Source organism: Argiope bruennichi, chromosome 2, assembly GCF_947563725.1.
Source record: "Argiope bruennichi chromosome 2, qqArgBrue1.1, whole genome shotgun sequence".
In the NCBI taxonomy this organism is placed as follows: domain Eukaryota; kingdom Metazoa; phylum Arthropoda; class Arachnida; order Araneae; family Araneidae; genus Argiope; species Argiope bruennichi.
The window spans coordinates 55,751,274-55,766,802 of record NC_079152.1 but is presented as its reverse complement, the minus strand read 5'-3'; the positions used below and the strand labels follow the sequence as shown (position 1 = coordinate 55,766,802).

General features: G+C 29.5%; 1 protein-coding gene across 5 annotated transcripts in view; it reads right to left on the bottom strand.

Moving 5' to 3' along the window:
• The window catches only part of LOC129961870 (tyrosine-protein phosphatase 69D-like), a 666,258-nt gene that overhangs the window by 219,391 nt on the left and 431,338 nt on the right, over nt 1-15,529 (bottom strand). For all 5 annotated transcript variants that reach the window (XM_056075481.1, XM_056075482.1, XM_056075483.1 and 2 more), the window contains one exon: nt 632-928. In XM_056075481.1, coding sequence (XP_055931456.1) covers nt 632-928 — 297 coding nt within the window. The remainder of the gene's footprint in view (nt 1-631; nt 929-15,529) is intronic.

Sequence of the window (15,529 nt, the reverse complement as noted above, 5' to 3'; positions counted from 1 at the left end):
TGAAACGAGAAAATTCTTTAAAACTTTACGATTTCGAATATTTTGTCGGTTACAATATTCTCTCGTCATATACATAGCATAAGAGAATTTAAAAAGTAAATCGCAGTATTCGACGCAAGTTTTTGAATGCCCCGTTCTAAAGAATATCTGTGTCAAATTTAGGAGTTTTCGATCAAATGGTCTATTCGGTGGGGCATCAACATTTTTTGTTTTTCGTTTTAAATAGATTTTTTAATCATCAGATCTAAAATGAACCTAACATCTTGAATCACTACCGAATTTTTCAAATTTTCTTATATAGTTGCAGTTTATTTCTTATTTCAATTTATTCTTTCTTAATTTCTTTTTAATTCTTCCTTAATTTTTATTTCAAATTTCCTTATATGGTTGCACCTGTTCAAGGTCGAATTAAGAATTCTTTCCAAAACAGCCCGATATATAAGCTGCAACCATATCTACTACAAAAATGATTCTATGAAAAGATCATACTTCATAGGATCATTTTTACATTATATATAGTCCCAGCTTATATATTGGGTTGTTCAGGGAAGAATTGTTGATTCGACCTTGAGTTGGTTTCGCTGAGAACGATTTTTGTTAAGATGTTAGATGAGAGGTCAAAGAAGCTCACCGTCAGCAGGCATCGTGAGGTTCTTGGCTTCCCAGTTGCTGTGTCCAGCTTCGTTGACCGCTGCCAGTTGAAAGCCGTAAGTGACTGCAGGGGCCAGGTATCGCACTGTGTAACTGGTCGCGTTGGCAGGTATCTTATCATCCATATCCAACCAGTCCGCTCCACCGGTGCTATAATTTTTCATCTGCAGGTGGTAGCGCTTGATGGGGAGGTTGCCTTTATACTCCAGACTCCATTTGAGTAAGGCGGTACGGGGGTCTAGTGCTTCCACTGAATCTACGGAGATCTCTGCCGGTTCTGGAATGCAAAAACACAAATAAGACATTGGAATATGCAATTCCAAACAAATAAATTCTGACACATTTCGAATTCTGGCACACTTGGAAAAGTAATTCGTTGCAAAATCATTCAGAGGACGCAAAGAATTGCTTATTGCTATGAAAAAACAAATATTGATTGCAGTTTTAAGTTGAATTTTACCAAAATATTTATCTACATCTTCTTACCATTCTTCAGGTAATTTTTTTAAATCAAAATAAAACATTAAAATGATGCACCGTCTTGAATGGTGAGTGAGAGGCATCATCCGAGTGCAAAGAGTTAAACTCTTTATGATCTCAGCCCAAATATTTTGAAAAATAATAATTATTATCAGAACATTCTTTGTCATCATTTCATTTTTGAAGAATAAAAAAAAAGATTTTTTATAATAATATGTTTTAAATATTTCTTACATAGCACTACACTCACCTTTTCATTTATCAATATTAATTTTAGGTATTATTGCTGTATTATTATTTATCTATTGCGGTATATATTATTGAGATAGCTCGGTATTATTATTTAGGTATAAAGAATGTAATAATGTAAGTTAAAACTGAATTTAAAATTAGAAGAATGTATTAGGGGAGAAAAAAAATAAATATCATGCATTTAAAAAAGAATTTATTTAATATTGAAGCAATGCAATCCTTTTTTAAATAGATAAAGAGTTATTTTTGATACCCTATGAAGTAACTGAATGGTCATCTACATTTAAATATATAATTGGTTCCCCTATACTTGTAATTTGAATGTCCCTGTGATTAAGTTAAAACTACGATCAGAAATATTTAGGGGTGAAATTTCATGATAATGAGCTTTTTAGATTGTCTGTTGTTCACGTATGGTGTTGCTTGTTATTGGAGTTGACTTTATTTATTTAATCTATGAGATCTGCATTTCATTGTGGCTATATAACATTTTGCATCTTATATCCAAAGCATTTCTGAATTTTACTCTTGACAGTATATAGAACTAAATGCATTGCTCAGTTACAGTTTTGTATTTGTAATTATTGCTTTTTACGAATTTAAAAGATTAAATTCGTAATAAGATTTAATAAACAGTTCACATTTGTTATCCGATATCAGTTTTGTTCATATCTGATTTATATCAACAATATAGATATATATCAAATTTGGAAAGAGATCCATCATGAGATTGGCCGTTTGTCGGTCTGTATTTTTGAATATATTTAAACAGAAAAATTGAAGAGCTTAACAATTTCGATAAACGTAATTTGGTATGCAATCTTGCGATTAAAATTGTTTTTTTTTATTTCAATCGATAGGAAAAAAGGCACCAAAAATATATATTCCATTTTTTGATAGCTATCGATTAAATAACGTCAGCTATTAATCGCTGAAGTTTGAAAACTGAGTTCAGTAAATAAAAAAATAAACAAAGATTCAAGTCAATTATTGATCTTTCATAACTATTGTTCACCAGTATCAAGCAGTTAATACACATGTACCGGTTTTCAATTTTAATGCTATGAACCACTCAGCGCTCACTCACACAAATAAAGAAATATGAGCACTCTTGGCATTCACGGACTTTCTCCATGTCCACAGCGTTATGCGGGAGAAGGATAGCACTTATGAAATAAGTTTTGAGAGACCATTCCAGCTGGTGTCTGTTTAAAGCAATTGAGAAAAAGTGTCAGGCGTAGAATTAAATATTTTTTACTTCTTTTTCTTAACTTTTTATAAGTCAAAGATAATTCCAAGAGTATTAAAACCATCTTATAAAATTAAAAGCGCACATATTTTGGAAAGAAGAAAATTTCACTTATACTTTTTAATATTTTCTTTCTCTTTGAAATAAATCGCTGTAAATGTCAAAATGACTACGCGCCAACCATAGAAACAGCTGATGTTCATATAATTGATGAGTCAAATTTTTACTGCTTTGGGAATTTTTTTTCAGTTATTTTTGAAAAGCCGAATCGAATTGCTTGGTAATAAATAACAGCTGTAAAAAGCTTTTATAAATAGCGGTTTGCAACAAGTCAACCTGTTATTTTCTCAGAGGGTGTTTTAAAATGCTTTGGAAATACTATGCTTTTTTGCCATAAATTATTTCACTACTACATATTCAAAAGTTTTCATATTTGCTCGTTTAGATTTTAAAAGCCAGAAAATTATTGTCATTATTCTTTTGAAGTTTGCTTAACTAATAGTAAACTACTATAATACAAATTTAATTAAACAGTTACAAAATTGATAAACAAGTTGATATAGTAGGTAAGATATGGAGTTAAATTATGTTTAGCACAGTCTATTGTTTTCTTTTATAATTCTATTATTTTTCAAACAAAAATAACTGAAATCTAATAGATTATATTCACAGCTTATACAGTTTTAATATATATTTATTCAATGACGCTGTTTCTTTAAACAAAAAATTTTGACTTAAATTTTGCACTCAACTATAAGTAGAATTTTTGTTTTTACTTTTTCGTATATCAGGCATAGAGAAAGTATTTTAAATGTAGAATTATTCATAATCCGATATTTTACGAATCTCCACGTTTTTGATCTCCCTAAGCTTGAAAAACCCATTTTTGGAAAATGTCTATCTGTCTGCGACAAATATAATTCAAGTACGCTTTGAGCTACACGGATGGAATTTGGTATACGATCTTTACAATAAGTTTGCAGATTTCTATCAAATTTTGAACTAACTCCGTTCAGAGGATGTCTGTCTATCCGATTGTTTGAATATAAGTTAACACCATAACTACAAAACGAAGAGAAGCATATAAAAGTGTACACATTTTTACACTTTTGTAGAAATATGTACACTGTATATGTATGTGTAGATACCTCTCAAATTTTGAATCAAATTCAAAAAAAGAGTTGAACATTTTCAGAAACATGTAAATGCTATAATTCAAAAAAGTATTGAGTTAAATATATCAAATTTTGCATGTAACTTCGCAACAAGTGGAGTTTTGTGACAAATATTTGTTTCAAAAATTTGTTTTTGTTCGGAAAAACACATCTAAAAGACAGACTCTTTTTTTGAATACTATTAATCGCATGTCAAGGATTAAGTATTCAAAAAAAGAAAAAAAAATTAACCTATGATCACACGAAAGATTCAGTAAAAATGTTAATTTCAGGTCCAAAGGTTCACATTTCGTAACTATATCAACGCCATTTTCAGTTTAGTTTAGTTATATTAACGTCCCATTTTAAAGCAACAATAGGGCCATTTAGGGACGCACCTCGTAACTTTGAATCACGATCAGATGACAAGGATAACACCTAAGCTGCACCGCCTCTCCAAACTTCCACACCACACCAATGGGAGGACGTTTGGTTCCGACGGATTTAACGCGCACCAGACCTGCTTACACGACGTTTCTTCAGTGGAATCGTGTCTAGAACCTGAAGCCCTCCGGTTAATATTTCGTATGCTAATGCCATGAAAAACGTTCTCTCGGATAACATCTTTATTTGACAGTATGCGAGTGAAAGAAAGAACTGGGAAGACCATTACAGATAGTTTTCTTTAAAAATATTTTTAATAAATGACTTAATAAAATATATAATGCTAATGCATGATATATTTTAATGAAGCGTTTTCTAATACTTTAAAACGTTCTGGTACCAATCTGAATAGAAACTATTGTTTACGAAGTTGATGAATAGACTTTTGAAGATGATGATTTATAAGTATAGATTACCTTTAACACTTAACTGGGGACGTGCGGTCTGTGAGACCGATAGCGATGGATTTTCGGTCACCCCTATTCTGTTTTTAGCTCAATTAAATGGATTGAGCATGTAGCTTCCTGTTTTGTGACCTTCAATACACGTGCACTTTTTCAACCGATTTCAGCGGATGCTTTTTAAAATAATTAAGTTATTTCTTTGAGAGCGATCTCTAAGACCACATCTCCCTTTTAATGTCCCAGTGATAAACAAGGCTTAGTAGATGGCGCTAAAACTTGGGCCCCGAAATATTATCCAATTTACTGATCCTATTATGAAGCAGTGCTCCAGACATTTTTAAATAAAGCAGAAAGTGATTTTAGTGATAAGGATAGTTGTACAGAAGAGTTTTTCCATCAAAGTTCGCAGTCAACTGATTCTCATATGTATGTTCAAACATAATTAATTTTTCTAGTGATAATGTACGAAAAATTTATAAAATATATTAATATACCAAGAGATATATATATACAGAATTTATAGGTTGATTTTCATATTAGTTCTTAACCCGTATGTTTAAAATGCCTTAGAAAACCGTACTATGAAGGTCACACAAGCAGATAAAAAAAGGGCCAATTTTACCCATTCTCAATTTTTTTTATTTTTCATATAATTGTTGAATTTTACATTATTATGTCTTCTATATACTTTCATATACTGTAAAAATAAATATGATTTAAAAAGTAAAAAGTAATATGTTTTTTTCAAGAATATTATTTATTGTAACGTGTAATTTGTGAAGAAAATGTATGTTCCAACGCATTTACTTTTTTCATTAATAATATATTTTGAAAAATTTCTAAAACATATCTATATATCAAGAAAAATATATGCAAAATATATTGGCTGTTTTTCATACTAATACATTCATTAGAAAATTTAATTTGAGTGTAAATGAAATGCGGTCTCATAGACCATACTTCCCCAGTTAAGTCCTAAAATTTCACCTCCCTAGTTAAGGGTTAATAAAAATAATAAGTTTATGGAACACAAATGAATGAAATAAAATAAAGGCTGTTGTCGCTAAAATTGTCGGAAACACTAAAATCTGAAATGCCTGTAGAGCAATAAGCTTTAATTGTTTAGATGTTACGCCAAGAAATAATAAGCATAACCGTGTTAATGACTACATGCTGAAACAAGAAAAGCTAAATAGGAAATAATTAGAGTTACTGCATTTAGAACGGGTAAAATTATTGTCAATTAGTTCAAACAATCTGAAGTTATGCTTCATTGTTGAAAACACAAATAAATAGTTATCTTTTCGGTTGCGGGTGACATAATTATAGCATCGGTTTGCGTGCAGTGTACAATTATAGGAAAATAAATTTTCAAAAATTCAAATTAAGGGTAGAAACCATTCTCTTTAATGTCTTCAATTAAAACCTTTGAAGAGGCCGAGAATGATTTGCATCTTAACATTTCAAAACTCTGTTATCGATCTTACGGAAGTGATGAATTTCGCTGTCGTTGATGAAATGGTGCAAATAAAGCAAAAATGTGTCAAAATAATTTATTCCAATTGCTCTTAAATTAGAAGCATTTAAAGAAATTCTAAATTGGATTCAGAAATGAATAAATTTTTGATCAAACTTACAAGCTGCAAGTTTCTGTGTATTCTAATTTTTTTTTAAATTTACATTTTTATTAATTTGTCAATGTTGCTTAATATTGCTCGACTTAAGATAATAAATAGATTAAAATGATTTAAAATATTGAATCCTTTATACTTACTCCCATATTTTCTAATAGTTTTATCACATATTGCTGGCGAAAAATAATTACGAAAGTTCCTATTAACTTATAATCCAAAATTTTTTTTCGGCGATTAATTGCTGGGATGTGTTTTATACACAAGACCAAAGAATCGAAAATGCATTTTGGACACTTTTTGTCCTAATTGACTGAATCTAAAATTTAAGTCAAATTTTAGTCACAAATTCATATACCAAACATAACTTATTCATAGCACTGCGTTTTTAAGTTGTGGCTTTTTAATGCTGTTAACCCCTTAATTATAATTGGGTTCTTGATTTCGTATATATCTAAAATATAGATGATGAATCTGTGTGCTAAATTTCATCTATTTAGCTCTTCCATTTATAGCTATTGTGCTGTGTATTCAGACAATCGTATAAACACACTTCTTCTGAATGGACTTCGTTCGAAGTTTGATAGAAATCCGCAAATTTGGTAAAAACTATATACCAAATTCCATTCCTCTAGCTCAAAAGCATTCAGAGAGGATGATAGACATAATTTCAAAAACCGTTTTAATTTCGACATAGGGAGGTCTGAAATGCGGAAAGTCGTCAAAATCTATAAGTCGAATTTTTTTTCAATGATTACAAGAATTGTTTTCTATATGCTTTATATATGAGAAATTAATGTCTAAATGAAAAGTTTATTAAATATCATTAAAAAACCCTCCACGGTTTTCTGTTTCAAAAAGAAGAATGGATTTTTTTTCTTATATTTGTTAATGTAATTTGATTTGCCGTAAATGCTATCTACAAATCTCAATACATTTTTATTTCAAGTTGTCTTTGGAAAATGAATGAAATGCAATATTAAATATATTACATATTCTTAAAATGATTTCAAATTATTTTTATAAATAGAAAACTTTTTTCTTAAATCTTTCATCGCAAATCCTTCAAAAATGAACAAGTGAGTAAATTTTTATCAGTTAGAAATTTATTCCTCTAAAAATAAAATAATTAAACGTATTATTAAGAAGCAAAGTATATAGCGAATAAGAAACGTAAATTAACGGGTTGAAATTCCCTTTTTCTCATATGTTACTTATAACTGGCTTTAGTTATTATTTAATCTTAACAAATGCTTTATTTTTTAAAAATAATGAAAACATGATTATTACAACCAATTTAAATGCAATCTAATATAAATAAATAGTTATTAAAGAAATAAAAATCTCTAAAATTGAAGGATATTTTAGTAAAACCTAAATTTTTAAATAATATGATCATTTTACTTATTAATTATAATTTTAAAAGAAGTACATTTATTTTTAATAAACAATTTCGGTTAAAGTATCATTTTCCACTGATATTTACTAAGAAATAAAAGAAAAGTTTTCAAATCAAAAATAAAATACGATGAATATATATTATTGACGTCTGCAAATTATATTAATTTTTTATTTTATAAGTCATAATATGGCGTTATTTTGTACGGCATGATATTTTATCTTTAGAATATATATATTTATTTAGAAAGAAATTCCAAATAGTCTTTCTCAATTTTTATGACGCATCTTGAATATATGTATCAGCTTCTAGAAACAAATCAAGAGTAGAAGCAATATTTTTGAAATAAAAATTTTCGAAAACAATCTTCTCAAGAATATATTTTTAGAATATTGAAATGCGAAATTTTCCATTTCTAGATATTTTTTTTTGATCATACATTCAATCCGAAAAGAGGAATTTGCATGTTGCATCATGCATATTGAGCAAAAATAATTCCATCATTTCAGTGAACCGTGATTATATTTCACAGTTCAAATTCATCCAAATTAATCATTTCCAATAATGTTTATAAAAATGCAATATATATTGTAATTTTCAATACAAAATCAATAGTAAGTAAATATTCAGAGATAAAAAAAAGCATAAAAACAGCTGGTTTAGGTGCATTAATGCTTTAATAGTTTTATTAATATACTAAGTAATCATTTACTACACTAAGTAATTTATTTGTATACTAAGTTGTTATTTTATTTATTTATATTATAAGTTTTATTAATATACTAAATAATTTTTTGGTTTTATACCTTTTTCTGAATATCTCTAAAGGGATTGCATCAGCTGTCTTTGAACTTCGACCATGTAAAAACTTGAATTCACGCTTTATGCTGATAATCTGATCGTAGAGACCGACTAAACATTAATGATGTCTTTGTGGTGAGAGATACGTTAATGTATTTTCATAACTATAGCATTTATATTCGTGTCGATATAAAAGTGTGTGTTTTGAAAATCTCATATTTTCTCTGCAACTTTTTTGCTTGTAAAATACAGAATTTCCAATTAAGTAATATGAAATTTATCGAATATGTGATAAATTATTATTGAAACATTATATTAAAATTCTTAAGAGAATAATATAAATATCCTAGGAAATAAGAGTGCTTTTTGTAAATAAACCTTAATTGTGCTTATGCGAAATATAGTAAATACTTTTGAATCCAGATATATTGGGTGGATATTATAGAAATTCCAAATCGAATACAATTAAAATTCGGAGAAGTACGAACGTGCTAACGTGCTGAATTTCAATTGCTTTCGAAAATAACCAAAATATTTTACAAATGTCTATAAATTAAGATAATTCAAATTAGAATCTTCGAAAATTTACAATGAATTACAAGGTTAAAAATATACTATACTTTGTTTTTTTACCTCAAAATCGACGCCCCAGTTAATTCAATCTATATGAATCATCACATATTAGTAAGTGGAACACCTGAATGCCTACAATAATACTGTAAATGAAATTAGAAATATAATTTTTTGAATAAATATTTAAAAAAAACATATTTAGTACGTTTCTATGTATAGAGTTCAATATAACAATGTGAAGATTCAACTTTAAATGATATCAATTTGTAGAAAACCGATCTTAACTTTGTTTCTGTTTTAAAATAACTGAAATTCAGCTTATTGCGAGATCGATATCTTTCTGAATCTTAATTGTATTCTTCTAGAATTTTTATATAAGTTTCTCTATGTATCTGACTTTGAAATTTTTAAAGGAAAAATATGCTATCTTTCACGCATGAGCAGTTAAAATTTATTTACTAAAAATACTCTAATATTCTTATTCTTTCGAGTGTTTATAGAATTCCCTTAATATTTTAATATAAAACTTTAATAATATTTTGCCAAATATGCTGTAAATTTTGTATTGTTGAAAACTCTGTTCTCTAAACAAAAAATTTACGGAAATATTTGCGATAAAATAAACCTTTATATCTTCTCATACATTTATATTATGTTTACGAAAATGCATGAAAATATTAATCAAAACAAATAAAATTATCGATGAAAGTTCAAATTAATATCTGCTTTATAAACAATGGGATGAACCAAAATCTTTATTCCTGGCAATAATATCTAGTCAGAACCTAAATGTTCTCGAGGCCAAATTTTCACAATAAACTGTAATTTCAGGTGCATTTTTTTACAGGATTGAAGCTTTTTTTATTTTTAAAAGCAGCTTTTTATAAATATTTGGAAAATTGTGTAAAACAGAATGTCTCCGAATTCTTGAAATTTTTTGTTCACATAGTGTATATTAATTCTTGTTTTGAAGTAATATTTGTGCTACTATGAGGACAAACTTCGGACCTGAACTTCAACCTATGGTCCAAACTTCCGTACCTCAACAATCAACAGAAAAAGAACATTTGTTTTATGTGTATTCAGCGTCTACCGAAACCCGTTTACCCAGTTCGAACCCCAGTTACCCGTTTACAGAAAACCAGTTCGTCTTTTATTAGAGTCTCGAAGCTAGAATCTTTCTATCTTGAAATCAAGACCTTATTACATGACCGCCACAGCCATGTTTTATTAGAAGATTGAAATAATGTGAGCCGCAGATAGTTTAACTCTTCTGCAGACAGCGTCAGTGATTAAACAAACAAATAAACAACATATATTTATTTTAAAAGTTAAAAGGGATAAATGAAAAAGAAGCAAATGAGAATCAAAAGCTTGAAAAAAAATTTGAAAGCATGCATTCAATATTAAAAAAAGAAAAAGTAGGGGAAAAATAAACCGAGACAAATACCTATTTACTTGTTGACGAATATTACCTTACTGAATATCAAACTACCTTATTAAATATTAAACTTTCGCGTCTGTCAGTCGTCTTGATAAAACAATGTTCGTAAAATTGTTAGATATATTTGCAATGAAGACAACGACAGAATTTTATACTAAGAAAAAAACCTTATATTATAAACATTAAAAAAAAATGTTAGTAAAAAATTCATACAGAAAAATGCAGCTTTATTAGGGGTTCAATAAAATCTGGCTTCATGAGCTTGCCTGTTTTAAAAACGTATTGTTACGAAATTTCCGAGGTTCGTTTGGATAATGGGGGTAATATGGTGTGAAGAACGCTCAATCACCAGGCGGCAGTAGAAAATAAAACAATGACGTTTATTTACACGAAGACACACAGGACAGCACAAAGACGACAACTATGTACAGCACAGAAGACAATTATCTTCAGCCGAGACGTGCAGCGTACAACAGATTCTACTTCAGACAGTAGCACACAGCTTAGTCTAGCTTCACTCCGTCGCTGCTCCGCTTATCTCTGGAAGGCCAGTTCTTTAACGTCGGTTCCGACTACGACGACTCCACTGGTCCACGACTATTCTTCTCTGTCGCTTCCAACTACTCTTCGACTACTCAATTCACCACGATGACTCTGGTTCACTCTACTACTCCCCGGCAGCTGCAGCTCCTTTTATAGGTCTCAAGAGGCGGGGCTAGAAGCCTCTCAACCAATCAGGAACGTTCGAGGCGTAACTCGGTTCCTACTGGAAGGGTCGGGAAAATTCTCGATGTTTCGGGTTTAATCTATTTTGGCGCCAAACTCGCCAAATGATCGCCAAGTTTGTCGCCAAGCTCTGGGACCTCCTATGGAACCAACTATGCTGGGAAGCCGCATCACAGGTTCGTAACAGTATTATTTTGCTAGTATCGTTTTAGTAAGTAACTCTGACTGTCTATTCTTTGATAGGCAGTCAGAATATATTTCAAAAATATAGAAATATATATTTTAGATGCAAAAATTGTATGCCAAATTTTATCTATCCAGCCTTTGCGGTTTGGTGTTATCGAGTTCACTTCTTATCGAATATACTGACTGACTTTCTGAAATTGATTTCGTTAAAAATTTGATAAAAATCACATAATTAACGATAATTCCATATACCAGATTTCAGCCGTCTAGCTTAAGGAATTTTTTGAGAATCGTTTTTAGAAACATACGTAATATAAAAAAAATGCATTTTTTGAACTCAGGTAGATCTGAAACGTGGAATTCATCAAAATCTCAAGTTAGAAGTTTTTTGAAGATTACAATTCTTTGCATATGAGAAAGTAAAACTTCTTTTCACGGCAACTTTTAATATCAAGTTATTATGAAAGGTTTAATTGGAAATTTTTCAAGAAGAATTTGATTGCCATAAGTGACTCGCATGAAATAAAGAACTGATACAGAAGTGTTTACCTTTCTTTCTTTGAAAGGAATTTTCCTCAAATGCTTGACATATTAAAGGCATCAAATAACATTTCCCTTGCTATTGCTTTTGACATTACGAAAAGCATGGGTTAAAATTTTTGACATAAAATATTTATTCTTTTAACTTTATCTTGGCTTATCTTTTACGTTTTGTGGATAGATATTTTCTTGTTAATATGATTTTCTTTCAACTAAGATTTATTCATAAATTTTGTTTTACTGTGCGAAATGCTGCTTTCTGACCACTAAATACTATTTCAATGGATGGATCTTCGTTTGTGAAATATATTTAGAACTATTTAATAAAATTATCGCTTTTGCTATTAATTAGTTACTTATATTTAAGTTTGATTTTGAAGCAAAGGGAGGATTATTTTGGAATGGACCTCGTAATTTTGGGCTGCGGTCAGATAATGATATGTAACTTTAGCAAGCAACTCCTTCTCTAAATATCTTCGCGATAGTTTCTTGACGATATTTGATCTTGACGGATTAAACCTGCACAAGAATAGTTTACATGGCATGTGTTTTATGGAATCGGACTCGGAAACAGGAATCTATCTAGAAACTGAGACCTTATTATGAGTTCATCACAATCCATATTTTTAATTTTAGAGTTTTAAGTGTTAATTTAAAACATTACTTATCTTCCTGAGATCAATTTTAAATGAAATACTTTCTCTGAAAAAGTTTTTATTTAGTGAATTTTCTTAATATTATTGCCGCGTAATATAACCATGATTGCTTAGGTCATCTCATGGCACAATTTATTTAAAGTAGCTGAAACGTAGAAAGTAATACTGCTTTTCTCATTACTTGGCACCATTCATTTAAAGTGGCTGACTCATAGTATGTATCGCTGCTTATGTGATCCCGTGGCACAATTCATTTAAAGTGGCTGACGTTTATTAAGAATCATTGCTTATGTCAGACAGTGGCAGAATTCATTTAAAGTAGTTGACTCGTAGTAAGCAACACTGTTTAAGTCACCCCATGCCCCAATTCACTTAAAATGGTAGACACACAGTAAGCGACTCTGCTGTCATCCCATGGAACACTTTATTTAATTTAAAATGGCCGACACATAGTAAGCAACAAGGCTTATGTCATCCCATTGCGCACTTCATTTAATTCAAAGTGGCCGACACATAATAAGCATCCCTGCTTATGTCATCTCATGGCGGAATTCATTTAAAGTGGTGGATACATAGTAAACAACACTCCTTATGTCATCTCATGGCACAATTCATTTAAAATTATTTTAAAAGTAGTAAGCAAAACTCCTTATGTCATCTCATGGCACAATTCATTTAAAATGATTTTAAAAGTAGTAAGCAAAACTCCTTATGTCATCTCATGCCATAATGTGTTATGTTAGGTTTTGAACTCATGTTCTTTCTCCTCCTTTAAGAGCCGTAATAGAATTGAATATCGTCTGGGTTATTTGACTTGCTTCGTACGACAGCATTATTTGCCTTCGTTACATTCAGTGCTGTTCAGGATTTGCTCAGTTATCGAGTGGTATTAAAGACAAACCATGTGATATGGGGATTTGTACACGAATGAGTTTCTTTCTCATTGTCACATATAATATATTAAGATGGACACAAGGACAATAAATCGGCTTTACTCCCTCAGAGAATAAGATTTTATTATTCGTCCTTTCAAATCCAGGAACGATTTGGGAACATTTCAATTTATTTTCGGTTCCATGCAGCAAAACTTCCCAATTCCGATTTCAATTATAGATTGTTGGGCAGAGAACCAATTCCGTTTCCTCCCTACCCAGAAGCCTTTCCCTTTTGGGAATTCAGAACTGATTAGAATATTGAAACAAATATCCGAAAATAAGAGAACAGCCTTTAGAACTTCATTGCATAATAATTGCTTGACTAGTTGTCCTCTATCAGGTGGGCTTTCTTGCTCTGAAATGCTATTGATTACTGAAAATGATTGCATTTACTTCTTAATTCTATGCAAAACTTTAGTATTAGATGAAATCTGTAATTAACATGTTTGGGATTTCGTTACACAATCTTGATTAAGATGTTTTGTTCGCAATCATTTAATTTTTAGATAATTATATGTGTATGGAATTGTAGTGAGATTCGAAACATTATCTAAGTTATTTTGTTAACAATGAATTCCGATAAATGAATAAGACAACGATAAAATTAAGTTTATGATTCCATTAAATGCAATTCATCGTTTCCAAAACGAATAAATAAATTGTGATTTCTTTCTCACAGTCTCATTTAAAATTTTAATTGTTGTCTAAAAAAAACTTTCAACATATTAATAACCATTTCTGAACACCATAATGTAATTTTAAGAGTGGAACTTTTTAAATAAGTATTATCTTTTAATTATTAAATTACCGATTATTAGTATTCTGATTATTACTACACATATTCCAATAATAATCATTCAATTACATTTTTCTAATTAGCCTTTTAACTCCCCATTTAATTTAAAGCATAGATTTCAATAAATTTTCTTTAAATTACCTTAGGATAAACATTATGATTATTGTAATTGTGAAATAAAATTAAATCCTAAAAAAAAAGCCTTTTTTATCACATTTTTTAAAGAAAATATTTAACAGTCTTTAAAAAGTTGTTCAAAACATTTTTATAGAAATAGTGCAAAGTAAAGCGTCAAAAGTGGTTAATGTAAAAATATATAAAATTTTCAAATAATAATACTTTTATTACAAAATTTGGCTAAAGGGGGATATGTTCTAATTAAAATTTGTTTAAGAATCTTGTTTCTTGCTACGCAAAGTCAAAATAATGTTAATGGAGTGCTCTCATTTTAGTTATAAAAATTAAATGTAACTGAGCTATAAATAGAACGTGGGTATTAACAAGAAATTATTGATGTTTTGTAATCTATTGATCATCTAAAATTTAGTAAAAACAAAAATTCGAAACAATCTAAAATTTATTTAAAACAAAATTATTATCTGGTATTTTAAGACTTTTCTTTTACTGATACTTGATAATGTGCTGCTGTCTCTTGATTTTTTTATTTAACCAAGAACAAAAATTAACAGCTTTCAATATTTTTGTAGAAATCTAAATTTGTCATAAAACTTTGACAAGTGTGCAAAATATAGTATAAATAAGATTTACTTAATACAAAATATCAAAGCTTTGAAAAAATTTAATAACAGTCTCATTCATATAATAATAAAGAAATCAAAAACTCATTTTTAAAGTGTGAGAGCACTGGTTAGTAAACTTTTGAGATAGAAGAGTTAAACGTGGTGTTTAGAATAATTTAAGAATTATTCTTCAGCAAGTAAATTACTTGACTTCTAAATCTAAATGTTCGTTGCTCACAAGAATAGCTTTCAAAAGCCCAGATATGAAAGATAATCCACAAGCATTTACACGCCTCAATGGACGAAGATCCATTTTATTATCCATTTAGAATTCTAACTGGATGTCTTATTATAATATGGTCATTTGTTATAAATGAAAAATTGTTTTGCATAATTGGATTCGATGTTCCTTTCAAACTTTTCAATTAAAGTCCCCCGGCCTCATCAAACTCGGAAATTTTTCCGTGC